This window comes from Ochotona princeps, chromosome X (genome assembly GCF_030435755.1).
Source record: "Ochotona princeps isolate mOchPri1 chromosome X, mOchPri1.hap1, whole genome shotgun sequence".
In the NCBI taxonomy this organism is placed as follows: domain Eukaryota; kingdom Metazoa; phylum Chordata; class Mammalia; order Lagomorpha; family Ochotonidae; genus Ochotona; species Ochotona princeps.
In genome coordinates this window covers 81849655-81864187 of record NC_080865.1, presented here as the reverse complement: position 1 = coordinate 81864187, position 14533 = coordinate 81849655, and the positions used below count along the sequence as shown (strand labels likewise).

At 44.9% G+C, this 14533-nt stretch overlaps 2 protein-coding genes across 4 annotated transcripts in view; one reads left to right on the top strand and one right to left on the bottom strand.

The window, feature by feature from the left end:
- The window catches only part of MCTS1 (MCTS1 re-initiation and release factor), a 49112-nt gene that overhangs the window by 24152 nt on the left and 10427 nt on the right, over window positions 1-14533 (bottom strand). The gene's annotated exons all lie outside the window — the stretch shown is intronic.
- CUL4B (cullin 4B) overlaps window positions 10658-14533 on the top strand; it is a 46764-nt gene continuing 42888 nt past the window's right edge. Inside the window, exon 1 of one of the 2 annotated variants that reach the window (XM_058659065.1) lies at window positions 10658-10733. In XM_058659065.1, the coding sequence (XP_058515048.1) occupies window positions 10673-10733 (61 nt within the window). In that variant the 5' untranslated portion in view covers window positions 10658-10672. The remainder of the gene's footprint in view (window positions 10734-14533) is intronic. The other variant, XM_058659066.1, reaches the window with a different exon arrangement.

Below are 14533 nucleotides of genomic sequence, written 5' to 3'. Positions count from 1 at the left end.
AACATTACCGAATGCCTGACTTCAAGGGTTCCTAGTGTTACAGTAAGATATCAACTACTCAGTAAGCCCTACAATTTCAAAGGATTAGGTATGTCACTTTTTAGTACCGAATCTGTAACCGTTCTAAGTGAAACAAACAAACAAACAAAAAAAAAACCCACACCAGCCTCATTGGAGCCGTAAAATGTAGGAACAGGGAAGCAGCAGTCAACTGGTATCAAACAACTCAGCCCTGTTCCTTCCGAGGCCTGAGGGGGGTAAGACTATAGTGAGTATACCTGATGAGCACACCGCAGAAAGTAATCTGGCTTTGCATCAGGACATTGTCCAGCACTGTTAGTCAAGAATCAATGTCTGCCTTAGATTGGCATTTTGTCTCTAGGAGTCTGTAAACCTGCAATTATGTGTACTTAACACAAATAGTCACACAGCAAACTATAATACACCTGTTTTTACGAAGTTATGTGTTGTCTTCAACTACAAATAGCATCTTCAATCCTCACACCTGTAGGCGCATTTTAGTGGTTTTTAATCATGTGCGAGTTATACAGATCTCTGTATATGGCTATAGCAGTTGTAAACATTGAATACCATTTCTGTTTTGGACTAACTCTAACGTTATTCAGGGAGATACATCCTTCCTAAAGTTGTACTCTTTTCATGTAAGCTGACGCTGCCTTGGCAACTGAGCATATTAATCTGATTGATCTTGCTGTAGGTAGTGGGAGGCTTGGGAACCAGGCCTAAGCCTGTCCTACAGTTAGTCAAAGATGCAAACTTGATTTGTTATTTTTATTTTGACTTTGAGATTTGTGTCCATTGCCTGCCAGAATTATACAGAAGACAAGTCCTAGCAAGACAATGTTGGCCTCGTTCTCTCAGATGGAAACCCATGTCTGGAGAACCGACGACAAGAAGCATCAGCTGAGGTTAGCATCAAGACTCCTTCTAAGACATCTTGATTGGTAATGTGACTTCAAAGGGTATTTGACACTGACTCCTTGTCAGATATTTCCCTCCTGACATGGAACTGGATCAAATCTTCATGGCAAGGAGGGCATAAAAAATCAAGATGGAGTCATTGGTGTTAACCTTAAGCCAAATGGATTAAAGCCAAGAGGTTATGAAGGCAGGCTTCTTATGTGTGATTGTTAAATGTGCCCTTTAGAGAGGGTCCCCATTTGCAGAGGTGCTACCTAGATAAAACCTAACGCTGGAATCTGCATACAGCAGTCAGTCGATTACTGAGGAAGATCTTTGCCCTTTGTATTTGGGAGGTAAGGATTTGGGCACATTGACTCAAAACCTTGTTGTGTGATGTACTCAGGATATGAAATCGTTCATATTTAGATAGTCCATCTCAGTGCACACACATCACTGCGCTGCCACCTTCTTCTCTCCTTTTATTCAATTATTATCTTTGTTGTTTTCCTTTTTTAAAGATTTAGTTATTTTTATTGGAAAGTCAGATATACAGAGAGGAGGAGAGGCAAAGAGGAAGATCTTCCATCTGATGATTCACACCCCAGGCCGCAACGGCTGGAGCTAAGATGATCTGAAGCCAGGAGACTCTTCCAGGTCTCCCTTGCGGGTGCAGTGTCCCGAGGCTTTGGGCCGTCCTCAACTGCTTTCCCAGGCCACAAGCAGGGAGCTGGAAAGGAAGTGGGGCTGCTAGGATTAGAACTGGTGCCCATATGGGATACTGGAACATTCAAGGTGAGAACTTTAACCTCTAGGTTACTGCTCCGGGCCCACACTGCCACTTCTGAAGTAAAGGGCATAAAGCTAGTTCACTTCTGTCTCCTCAGGAGATAATAATTCAGTCCCCTTGCCCTCAGATCCCTCTGAGGATCTTGTACGTGACTTTATGCCAGTCCAGACTAAGGGCAACCACCATGCTGATATAGCAGCCAAGGAGATGGCCCTAACACCAGTGTGGCCTCCCAAAGTACTGGTTGCAGCCTCCCCTAGCCCAGTCCTGTATGGCAGACTAGACTACAGAGAAGAGGTCCCAAGGTGGATAACATCACAACAGGCTACTCAGGACCTGACAGGCTTCTCCTGGCACTGCAGATCAGGAGACCTATCAGAAAGCTGGGACTAGATGTGCCCAGCTCCAAGTCTCCCAGTCTGCAAAGGACACTGAAAGAGTTGCCATCCTTGTACACAAGCCTGGAGACATCATTTAGGTTAAGAGATCCGTGGGCCTGAGAACCTCTTGAAAGGACCTTACCCCAATGGGATCCTGAGCACCCCCTCGGCCGTGAACGTGGCAGGAATCAGCCCCGGAATTCAGCTAAGGAAGGTCACATCTGAACTGGGAGAGAAACGGACTGTGCAACGAAATGAAGGTCTCTTGTTGTCTGTGACAATACCTCTACCCTGCATGAGTGGGAGCTCCAGGATACAGATACTAGGAATTTCACCACCAGGCCCCAGCCACTGTTCAGAATGATTTATGATGTCTCTAATCATACTGGTCGAGCTCAATGTGGGATCTGGGGAAACATGGGGAATAAGATCATGTATATACAGGCGAGACCCTTCGGTGAAATTTATGATTCAATGAAAGCCAGTAAAGTCCTCCATAGTGCCCCGACCCATTGGGCTTGTGAGACTTCCAAACCCCTTTTGGACTATTGCTGGCATGCTTAAGTCCTAAACCTACTTATTATATGGAAATAAAGATACCAACCTAATAGTGCACCCCCTAGATATGACTTGACTCAAGTGTTAGAACACCTGTGGGGAATGTGATAGGGTACAGCTGGCTAATAGCACCCCAAGGCAGTATTGGGTTTCCAGCGTAGCTAACCACAGCTATCTGCTTTTGTACCTGATTGGCTTAAATGCACGTTGATTGATTTGTAACACCTAACTTGATTTGAAATCCCTGGCTGTTGCTTGTTAATAAGAGCTTAAAAACCCCTGACTTCTGCCATATGGAGCGGTGGTTCCTGGAGTGTAGAGGAGCTGCTGTTGCCAAGCTTGGCAAACAAAGACGACTCCTAACGTCATGCACTCCTGTCCAGTGTGATCTCTGTCGCTCTCTGCAACAGAGTTGAGGTATGGAGGAAGGCTGGTAGAAGAAATGTTTCCCTTTTTTTCCTCCTGTGTCTGCAGTGGGGACAGAGGAAGGGGTCCCCTCCTTGCTGTCAAAACACATCCGCACTTAGTGATAAAGGACAATGATTTGATGATGCCTTAGAGACTCCGACGTGAGGAAGGGAATTCCAAGGGTGTTACTTGATTTATTTTGAGGAAATCTTTCCAAGTTCTATTGACTGACCAAATCCACCTTAGTGCATCCACAGGCCCACAAACATTTTCAAAGCTTCTTCAGGAGAGTGGTCCAACCTGTTCTGCTTTTCATCCTCTGATAAGGAACTGGACATTCTCTGCTGACCTAGATAAGCTGACTGTCATGTCCTCTGGGTACATCTGAGCATGCTGCCCGCTGCACAGGCATCAGCAACTGAGAAGGACCAGTCCTGACAAGCACTACAACGTCAGATCACGTATCTTATGACTTTCCCTGTGGCCAAGCTTTGAGTCCAGGGATCTGATTGTGGAGTTCTCCAAAAGACCTTGCCCGGGATGACATTGACTTGACTCTTGTGTGCACCAGCTAGTGCAGGGTCACCTGCATCAACCAATGTACATATAGCAATGGATACAGCTGCCTGCCAGTTCCACTCCCAGCCCCATCTCTCATGTGAACTGTCCACCCTGTCACAGGCCTGTCTTCACACACACCAGTGGGTACTGTGGGCTAGTCAGGGGAGACTCTCAAAAATCTCCACCAGGCCCGTCCCCAGCCCCAGTTTTTGTGTGTGCTGTGGCTCAGCTTGACGTGTCTGGACCCCAGTCCTGACACTCACTGGCAGGCACTGTGACCTAGTCCAAATGGTCCACATTCATTCCAGCTCTCATGGGTGGGTGCTACAGCCTAGCCCAGCACAGCCTGCCCTTAGATGCTATCCACACAAATAATGAGGACCTGACCCCAAGCCCAGTCCCTCCACTCCCCAGCAGGAGGTGTAGCCTAGCAGAGGAGTTCCTTAAGTTCCACTACCAGGCCTGCTTGGCACGGTCTGTCCTCCATCCTGGCCTTTGCATGTGCCAGTAGGTGTTGCACCCCAACCAAGCCTGGCCTCCTCCCAGACCTTGCTTCCATGAGTGTCAGGGTAGTTCCACAGTCCAGCCTGACTCGGCCCATCACCATCTTCAGTGCTTTGAAGATGCTACAGTCCCACAGAGGTGAGCCCACAAGTCTCTTACAGAATCTGCCCCAAGATCCTCTTCTTTTGTTTTCTAGTGGGCGCTGCAGGTCCAGCCTGATGTAGCCTATCCTCTGCTCTGAGGCTCGTGGATGGGTCCTGCAGCCTAGGCCAGTAAGGCATGCCTCCCCAGCCCCAGCTTTTGCATGTATCAGCAGGTGGCCAGCGATGCTGCTTAGCCCAGCCCAGGTCTCTCACGAGGTTAGGTGCCTTGGCCTTACCCAGACAAGACCTCCAGTTTCTCCCCTATAAACCACCCTGTCTCAGCTCCCTCGACTACCTGCGAGTATTGTGGCCCAGGACATGGAAACCCCCAGAAGTCATTCCTTCCGTGTCAAACATGTCCCCAGTGGCTCCCACTGCTATGTGTCCCCAGATCCACTTCCCTAGGCAATCTGTAGCTCCACCTCATCCTCCCCACTTCTACTATGGGGGCCAGGGTGGTGTTCTCTACATATCTTTAAAAAAGAAAAATAGAATAGCCAATTATGCTGGCACACTGACATAGTTAACACAAATTGGGAATTAACCAGGCCCTGCATGCCTGTCAGCTATTGGATGCTTTTCTCCCAGCAGTGTAACACTTGCCCAGGTACAATACAGACAAGGCAGTTGCCTACAGCTGGGGATGCACATGCTTTTCAAAAGCATAAATGAGATCATACCATGCACACTATTTTGTTTTTGCTCTATGCATTTCTTTTGTTTTTAAGATTTACTTATTTTATTGGAAAGGCAGATATACAGAGAGGAGGACAGAGGAAGATCTTCCGTCCACTGATTCACTCCCCAAATGACCACAACAGCTGGTGCTGTGCCAATCCAAAGCCAGGAGCCAGGTACTTCCTCCAGGTTTCCCATGTGGGTGCAGGGTCCCAAAGCCCTGGGCCGTCCTTGACTGCTTTCCCAGGTCACAAACAGGGAGCTGGATGGGAAGCGGGGCCTCCAGGATTAGAACTGGTGCCCATATGGGATCCTGGTGCATTCAAGGCAAGAATTTTAGCCACTAGACCACTGCGCCGGGCCCTGTTCTATGCATTCCTTGAGTGAAATTCATCTTGAATATTTTTCCAGGTCAGATGATATAGAGATATAAAAAGTGAAAGATGCCATTGCTTTTGCTGGCTACAGGAAAATCAATACCACGTGTATACCTCAATTTGTTTAAATAGTCTCCTTCTGATTATCATTTAGGCAGCTACAAATGGCCCAAAAGGTAAGATGAAGCTACACATCCTCTGGGTTCAAAGACCTTTACAGGCCTCTCATCATCTGAAGTCAGTGTTCTGTGTTGTGACATCTATTTATTTCACTTAAAAGTCCTATTACTGGGTACCCCAAATACGGTCCACCTCTGGCCAGAAATCAAGAGCAAACTCATGCACTGGGACTAAATCCATACGTCTTGGATGTTTTCGACCTCCTTCAACAGAGCATGCCAAGGAAAGGCTTAGATTGAAGCAAATATCAATCTTCTCCAAACTTCTTTATCTCTACCAACAAGAGTCAAAGGACAGCCCCAGGCACTCACCCCTCCCTGTAGCTTCAGCATCATCTGCTTTGAGTCTACAAGAAACTGTTCTCTTTATTATTTTTTTTTATTTTTAAAAAAATTTTTTGGAAGGTCAGAATTACAGAGAGAAGGAGAGACAGAAAGATCCTCCCGAAGTGGTGGAGGTCCACTCCCCAAGTGGCTGCCAACAGAGCTGGATCCAGAGCCAGGAGCTTCTTCGGGGTCTTCCATGTGGATGCAGGGTCCTAAAGCTTTGGGCCGTAATCGACTGCTTTCCCAGATCACAAGTAGAGAGCTGGAAGGGAAGTGGAGCAACTGGGATACAAACCAGCGCCCATATGGGATGCCGGTGTATACAAGGTGAGGACTTTACCCACTAGACTACCATTTCGGGCCCCTATTTTTATTTTATTTATTTGGACTTAGATTTATTTGGACTTAGGAGCCAATCTCCTGGCTCCTAAGTCCAAAGAGACCTACCCAGCTATGGCCATTGCAGCCATCTGGGGAGTGGGGCAGTGGGGAGGAGATTTCTCTTTCTCACTTTGCATTTCGAATAAATAAATCTTTAAGGACCAGCACAGGAGCCCAGTGGCTGAAGTCCTTGCCTTGAATATGCCAGGATCCCATATGGACACCAGTTCTAATCCCAGCAGCTCCACTTCCCATCCAGTTCCCTACTTGTGGCCTGGGAAAGCAGTCAAGGACGGCCCAAAGCATTGGGACCCTGCACCTGCGTGGGAGACCTCTAGGAAGTTCCTGGCTCCTGGCTCCAGATCGGCACAGCACCGGCCCGTTGCACTCACTTGGGGAGTGAATCATCGGACGGAAGATCTTCCTCTCTGTCTCTCCTCCTCTCTGTATATTCGACTTCATAATAAAAATAAATAAATCTTTTTAAAAAGAAAAAAAAAAGAAAGAAAGAAGCTGAGATGGGAAATGGGGAGATGGCATGAGACCTTAGATACTGTTTGAATTCCTGAACTTGGCTGGGTCTGTGATCCAACCTGCTCACATAATCTAATCAACTCCATTTTCATCTTAAGCCTCTTATTAAAGTTGAGGTTGTCACATATAATAAATAGTCCTAGCTAATCAAGTTGGATATAAATGTACAGAACCCTAGGGCATATTTCTGTTTCATTTTCCAATACCTACTATACAAACCTCCAAACATGCAGAGAAGTTTTTAAAATTTTAAAGCTAACATCAAAACAGCTACTACCTAGATTTTACAATTAACATTCTATTATTGGCCCAGTGTGGTGGATCAACTCGATAATCCTCCACTTCCAAGTGCTAGGATCCCATATGGCACCAGTTTGTGTGCCAGCTGCTCCTTTTGTATCCAGTTCCCTGCAGTGAAGGATGGCCCAAAGCCTTGGGACCCTGCACCCATGTGGGAGACCCGGAAGAAGCTCCTGGCTCCTGGCTCCTGACTTCAGTCTTTGCAGCCTTTAAAGAAGTGAATCACTGCATGGAAACTTCTTCTGCGTGTCTCTCCCTCTCTGTGTAAATTTACATTTCCAATAAAAACACCTACATTTTTTTGTGTGGTAAAACCTATTACTACATTCTGATTTTTTTGTTGTTGTTGTTTTTCTAGAAATGGTAATGGGAGCTGGTGTAATGGCTCTACTGGCTAAAGCTCTGCCTGCAAGCACCGACATCCCATATGGGAAATGATTCCTGTCCTGGCTGCTCCATCTCCCATCCAGCTCCCTGCTTGTGGCCTGGGAAAGCAGAAGATGGCTCAAAGTCTTGGGTCCTGCACCCACATGGGAGACCCAGAGGAAGCTCCTGGCTCCCGGCTTAAGATCAGCTCAACTCTGGCTGTTTCGGCTACTTGGGGAGTGAACCAGCAGATGGAAGATCTTTTTCTCTCTTCTCTTCGTAAATCTGACTTAGAAAAAAAAAAAGATTTATTTATTTGTTTGCTTGTTTTAAAGTTTTATTTATTTATTTATTTTTAAAGATTTATTTATTTTATTACAAAGTCAGATATACAGAGAGGAGAGACAGAGAGGAAGATCTTCCGTCCGATGATTCACTCCCCAAGTGAGCCGCAATGGCCGGTGCTGCGCCGATCCGAAGCCGGGAACCAGGAACCTCTTCCGGGTCTCCCACACGGGTGCAGTGTCCCAATGCATTGGGCCATCCTCGACTGCTTTCCCAGGCCACAAGCAGGGAGCTGGATGGGAAGTGGAGCTGCCGGGATTAGAACTGGTGTCCATATGGGATCCCGGGGCGTACAAGGCAAGGACTTTAGCTGCTAGGCCACACCGCTGGGCCCAAGATTTATTTATTTCTATTGCAAAGTCAGATATACAGAGAGGAGGAGAAACAGAGAGGAAGATCTTCTGTCTGATGATTCACTCCCCAAGTGAGTGCAACAGCCGGTGCTGCGCCGACCCAAAGCCAGGAGCCAGGAGCTTCATATGGGTCTCCCACGCAGGTGTAGGGTCCCAAAGCTTTGGGCCATTCTCGACTGCTTTCCCAGGCCACAAGCAGGGAGCTGGATGGGAAGTGGAGCCGCCGGGACTAGAACTGGCGGGCATATGAAATCCCAGTGCATGCTCAAGGCAAGGACTTTAGCCGCCAGGCTACAGTGCTTGACCCAGATTTATTTATTTTTATTGCAGAGTCAGATATTACTAAGAATAGGAGACAGAGAGAAAGATTTTCCGTCCAGTAATTCACTCCCCAAGTGAATGCAATGGCTGGAGTTGCGTTGATATGAAGCCAGGGGCCAGGAACTTTCTGCGGGTCTCCCACATGGGTGCAGGGTCCTAATGCATTGGGCCGTCCTCAACTGCCTTCCCAGGCCACAGGCAGGAAGCTGGATGGGAAGTGGGGCTGCCAGGATTAGAACCTGCACCCATATGGGATCCTGGCGCATCAAGGCAAGGACTTTAGCTGCAAGCCCACTCTACCAGGTCCAAATGTGGCATTTAAAAAAATTTTTAAAAAAATTTTATTGGAAAGTCAGATACACAGAGAGAAGAGACAGAGAGGAAGATCTTCCGTCCGATGATTCACTCCCCAAGTGTCCGCAATAGCTGGTGCTGTGCCGATCTGAAGCCAGGAGCCAAAACCTCCTCCAGGTCTCCCACGTGGATTCAGGGTCCCAAGGCTTTGGGCCATCCTCAACTGCTTTCCCAGGCCACAAACAGGGAGCCGGAAGGGAAGCAGGGCTCCCTGGATTAGAACTGGTGTCCATATGGGATCCTGGTGCGTACAAGGTGAGGACTTTAGCCGCTAGGCGACTGCACATTGCCCTGTAAATCTGACTTTTAATATAAGAAATTGAAATATATGTACACACATATTTAATAACTATGGAAAAATTTATAGCTTCAATAAAATCCTGCTGTTAATAGACCAAGGGCCAAGAAAGATGCAATCTAGTCATACAGAAAATGTGACCTAGGTGATCTACTCTAGCTGTATGCTACTACATAAGGTGGCGGTGCGCTCATGCAGCACCGCTTGAGTTGGCGAGCCCAGGTTTCCATCTTTGGGCGGCCACAATAAGACTCCTCGCTATGCGAATCCTCTACTGTCTCCCTCCAACCTCTACCCTCTACACGGGCCCCATCTTCCATTGTCTCCCCCATCTCCCACAACTGAGGAACCATCCATCCGTCTAATCTCTCTGGACCGTTTTCAGAGTGACCTAGCAGAGAGTCGAGTCTTTCACAGCGATTTAGTTTGTGGGGAGACTACCTTTCGAGCTGCTGGTTTAGGAGTGTGTCAGTCTCACAGCGAATAACCTTGGCTTTTCTGTCGATGTACTATAGGTGATATTATAAAACATAGTAACACACACTTTGCGAGATGTGTCGCTATTACATCTTCTTTCATTATTGCTTTTTCCGGTTTTTTGTCCCAAGCAAGCCACCGTTATTGAAACGAGCTGTTGCTTGTAGCAATTGGTTAGAGCTGTTGTCAATCATTTTTGAAAGCCAATCAACATACCGGAAGTCCAGCCTCCTAGCCCTATAAAAGGACTGCAGGACCAGCGCTTTCTGCAGGAATCTCCGGCCCTCTGGGTTGTAAGAAGTTGGGCTTTCGATGAAACCAACCTAAAAAAAAGACGAACCCTTCAAATCATTGATCCTGCCGTGACAAGGTAAGCTAAACTTCCCTGTTGAGCCTCAAATATTGGGAAGCTGTCTCTTAAGAATGTAGCAAAAGCAGGTGTCGTTTAGAGCTACGTCACAATGCAAAGACACATTTTAAGACACTTTTTGATTCTTCTCACTGTTGTATTAAGGTTCATTGTTCCCAGACGCGAGGAAGGAACATGTTAACAGTTTCAGCCTCTATTTGCCTAAACGACATGGGGAAACTTGTGAAAATCATAGTTAACTGAAAAAAAAAAAAAAAAGAAAAACGCCCAGGGACAGTGGCGACCACCGACGGGACCCAGGCGGTAGTGCAGTGGCTATTCCACGAAAACCAGAGCAAAGTCAAGTGACTTAGATTAGATGCCATGTGAGGGCATGCGCTGGAGAACCCGCCAACATAGCTTGAGGACACAATTAAGGGCAGGCCTTTTTGGCATTTAAATCAGTGGCAGCCAAGCTTTTGTAACAGAAGGGTTTATAAGACTTCTAGTTTAAAATATTAGTCTGAGCAAATGTTTTTCTCATCGAAATTATCTTTACATTTAAAAAATAAAGAAAAAGAAACATAACAGCAAGGTAGGTATAACGGAGAAAGTTGTGATCCAAATTTTCAGGATTTTCTTGGTGGCATATAAGAGAGAATAAAACTGGTTGAGAAACCAGATCAGATAAATCTATATAACATGATATAGATAAGGAAGAGAGTTACTGTAAAGCGAAATTGTGTCTCTTCCCAGCTCTCAAAGAGGATGTCACACCTACCTGAACCAGAGGAAAGGACTGATGATGAGATCACACAGGATGAAGACGGTGAGTAAACGGAACAAGGGGAAGGTCTAAGGAACAGTCAGCCACTACGAATTACTCGTAAACTCAGCACTGCTGCCAAGGGTTAAGCTACCATGTCTAACACTGGCATCCCATATCAGAACACTGCTCTGCTTCCAAACCAATTCGCTGCTAATGTGCGTGGAAAGGCAGAGGGAAATGGCTCAAGCTCTTGGAACCCTGCCACCGCATGGGACACCGACATGGAGCTCCTGGCTCCTGGCTTCCCCCTGGCCTAGCCACAGCTGTTGCAGCCATTGGGAGAGTGAAGCTGCAAATGGGAGACCATTCTCTCTTTCTCTCTCTCTGCCTTTCAATAAATATATTTTTAAGAAATGCAAAAAGTATTTAAAATAATGAATTGATTAATAAAGAAACAATGGTAAGGTAGAAATAAATTTCTAGAGAGAATTGGCATCAGGAGATAGTGGTTGTAGCACACTTTTTTTTTTTTTAAGGCACAGATAGTGGTTGTAGCATACTTTGTTTTTTAAGGCACACAGTAGAGGAGTAGGTGTATATCAACAGCAACTGTCAGCTGGTGCGAGTATGTGATGTGAAGCAGAGGCAGCCCTACAGACACGCCCCAGCCAGAAACCCAGCTGTGCAAGCCCATACAGGCACACTTCTGTGCTCTGTGTTCTTTGAATGAAGAATGGAATCATGTAAGATCTAAGCAAAAACTTAATAAAGTTTGTTGTTCATAAGGGTGTGGGAGAATCAGCTCCTTTAGAAGGCAAATAATATGTACATTTCTGAAAGTTAAAATGGCACTTTATCAAAATTTAAATATACCTGCTCCTTGGCTCAATTTTACTTCTTTTAATATATCCTCAAAAATACTTTTATATGCACAGAAAGATCTGTTATGATATATTCATTGCAGCATAGCTGCAGTCACAAACTGCAGGTTGCCCAATGTCCAAAGATATGTGAACAAACAGCAGCTTTAATCTGAAACATAGGCTGCAGCCATGAAATTATCTCTAATATATATTAAGTGAAAAAGCAAAATTGTGCAAGCATATTTACAAAAATAACACCATTTTTGTTTAAAAAAACCATTGCTCCCTATTTGTATGTATACAAGTATATATGCATATAAGTGCAAAATGTGATACACCAAGCTGCACTTACCTTTTATCTTACACTTTCTACACTCTTTGTCTCTTGGCAAAAGAAATGTGTTCATATATCATGTATGAATAAACAAAACTGAAAGATATTCAATAGCACAGAAATGGTGTGTCATATTTCCAAAATACTAATAATTGGAAGAAGAACAAAAGAAATTCAGTAAGTCTGGCAAAAATAAGGAAAAGTAACAAAATGTAATAATATTTTTTACAGTGTTAGGAATATGTATTTCCATATACAGTAAAGTGTACTGCCATTAAAACTAGTGAGATAGATCTGTGTATACTGACAAGGAAAAGTTGTTCACAGTATAAAATTAAGCAGAAAGTACACTTCCAGCTCAATGTATAGCATATGATCCATTTTTTAAAGGTATAACTCTGTATGGCAGTAAATGTATAGAGAAACCTCCTTGAAGCCCACTATGATGGCTCAATTGGCTAATCCTCTCACTGTGAATGTTGGCATCCCATATGGGCGCCAGTTCGAGTCCCAGCAGTTGCGCTTCCCATCTAGCTCCCTGCCTGTGGCCTGGAAAAGCAGATGAGGATGGCCCAAAGCTTTGGGACCGTGTACCCATGTGGGAGACCCAGAAGGGGTTTGTGGCTCCTGGCTTCAGATTGGCTCAGCTCTGGCCATTGTGGCCATTTGGGGAGTAAATCAGTAAATGGAAGATCTTTCTGTCTCTCCTTCTCTCTACAAACCTGCCTTTCTTTTTCAAAAAATATGTATCTTTTATTGGAAAGTCAGATATACAGAAAGAAAAAGACACAGAAAGAAAGCTCTTTTGTCATTGGTTCACCAACCCCCCCCCTCCCCGCCAGTGCCTACAATGGCTGGAGCTGAGCCAATCTGAAGCCAGGAGCCCGGAGCTTCTTCCAGGTCTTCCACGTGGGTGCAGGGTCCCAAGGCTTTGGGTCATCCTCGACTGCTTTCCCAGGCCACAAGCAGGGAGCTGGATGGGAAGTGGAGCTGCTGGGATTAGAACTGGTGCCCATATGGGATCTTGGCATGTCCAAGGCAAAGACTTTAGCTGCTACGCTACTGCACCAGGCCCTAAACCTGCTTTTCTAAAAAATATAAATAAATTTTCTTAAAAAACCAAAAAGCTTATTGATTAGCAGTTTCTGGGGTTACTTTTGGTAAATTGGCTTAGATGGACAGCAGGGACTGAAAGAAAATATCACTCTATTTTTGCAAATTGTTAAGTCCTGAATATTACTAAATGTTGGTCTGATCATGTCCCTCCCTTATCTGTTTGAAGTGCTTCTGTGATTACTCCATGAGCAGTTATTTTTTTCATGGTATATATTTTCAGAAACTTTTTGAAGACTTCAAACATACAAATTTTCATATCAAAGTAGACTTCTTTTAATTCCATTTTCCATGGAATTATTGGAATCCCTGTATATTTAATTACCAATTCTAGTTGTCATTTGCCATTTCTGTCAGCAGTTTCTCCAAACTGACAAGTTCTAACCGTAAACAGATTACCAATAGCTCTCTTTGAACTCTTTTAGACTTTTTTATAGGTCTAAAACCTTATTTTAGTTTTATTGGAAAGTCAGATATATAGAGAGGATAGACTTTTTATCATGTAATTTAAGTAAAATATGTGTGTAATTCGTGGAGCATAATAAATATCCATAAACCCTGAATTTGGCTTAATCCCTTAAGTCCCAAGTTTACTTTTTAAAAAAGATTTGTTGACTATTTATTTGAAAGGCACAGTTACAGAGAGTAGAGACAGAAAAAGATCTGCCAGTTGATAAACTCCCTAAATGGCTGCACCCACCAAGACTAGTCCAGGCTGACGGCAGGAGCTAGGTGTCCCATGTGGGTGAAGGGACCACATGGCACTTGGGCCATCTTTCACTGCTCTTCCAGGCACTTTAGCAGGGAGCTGGATCAGAAGCTGAGCAGCCTGGACTGTGACTGGCCCCTGAATGGGATGACGATGTCACAGGCAGAGACAAAACAGGCAATACCACAACACTGGCATCAAGTCCCAAGGTTTTAATTCTACAAATATTTGAATGGCATTGGGATCAGGATTTGGTGCCTGAAAGAAAACTCCCGACTGTATCTTTGCCTTGGGACTTTTACCAGAGTCAGTGGATACTGAATGGGACAGGGAAAAATATATGTATATTTGAGTGGCATGCTATTTATTTCAAGGTTATCATAAGTGTATGTTTATTGCTCACTCAAAGTCTTAAAGTTTTTTACAGTTTACTAATTCCAGTGAAAATTTTATAATTAAAAAAATTTTTTAATACTCATTTTTGGGGCCTGGTACAATAGCCTAGTGGTTAAATATTTGCCTAATATCTCCTTCACTGTAAATCTGCCTTTCCAATAAAAATAAATTAAATCTTATAAAGATTTTTTTTTATTGGAAAGGCAGCTCAGATTCACAGACAGAATGAGAGACAGAAAGATCTTGTCGTGTGATTCACTCTCCAAGTGGCTGGAACTGAGCCGATCTGAAGCCATGAGCCAGGAGACTCTTCTGGGTACCAATACAGGTGCAGAGTCCCAAGGCTTTGGGCCAACTCTATTGCTTTCTCAGGCCACTAGCAGGGAGCTGGACGGGCAGTGGAGCAGCTGGGACATGAATTGGTGCCCATATGGGATCTTGGCAG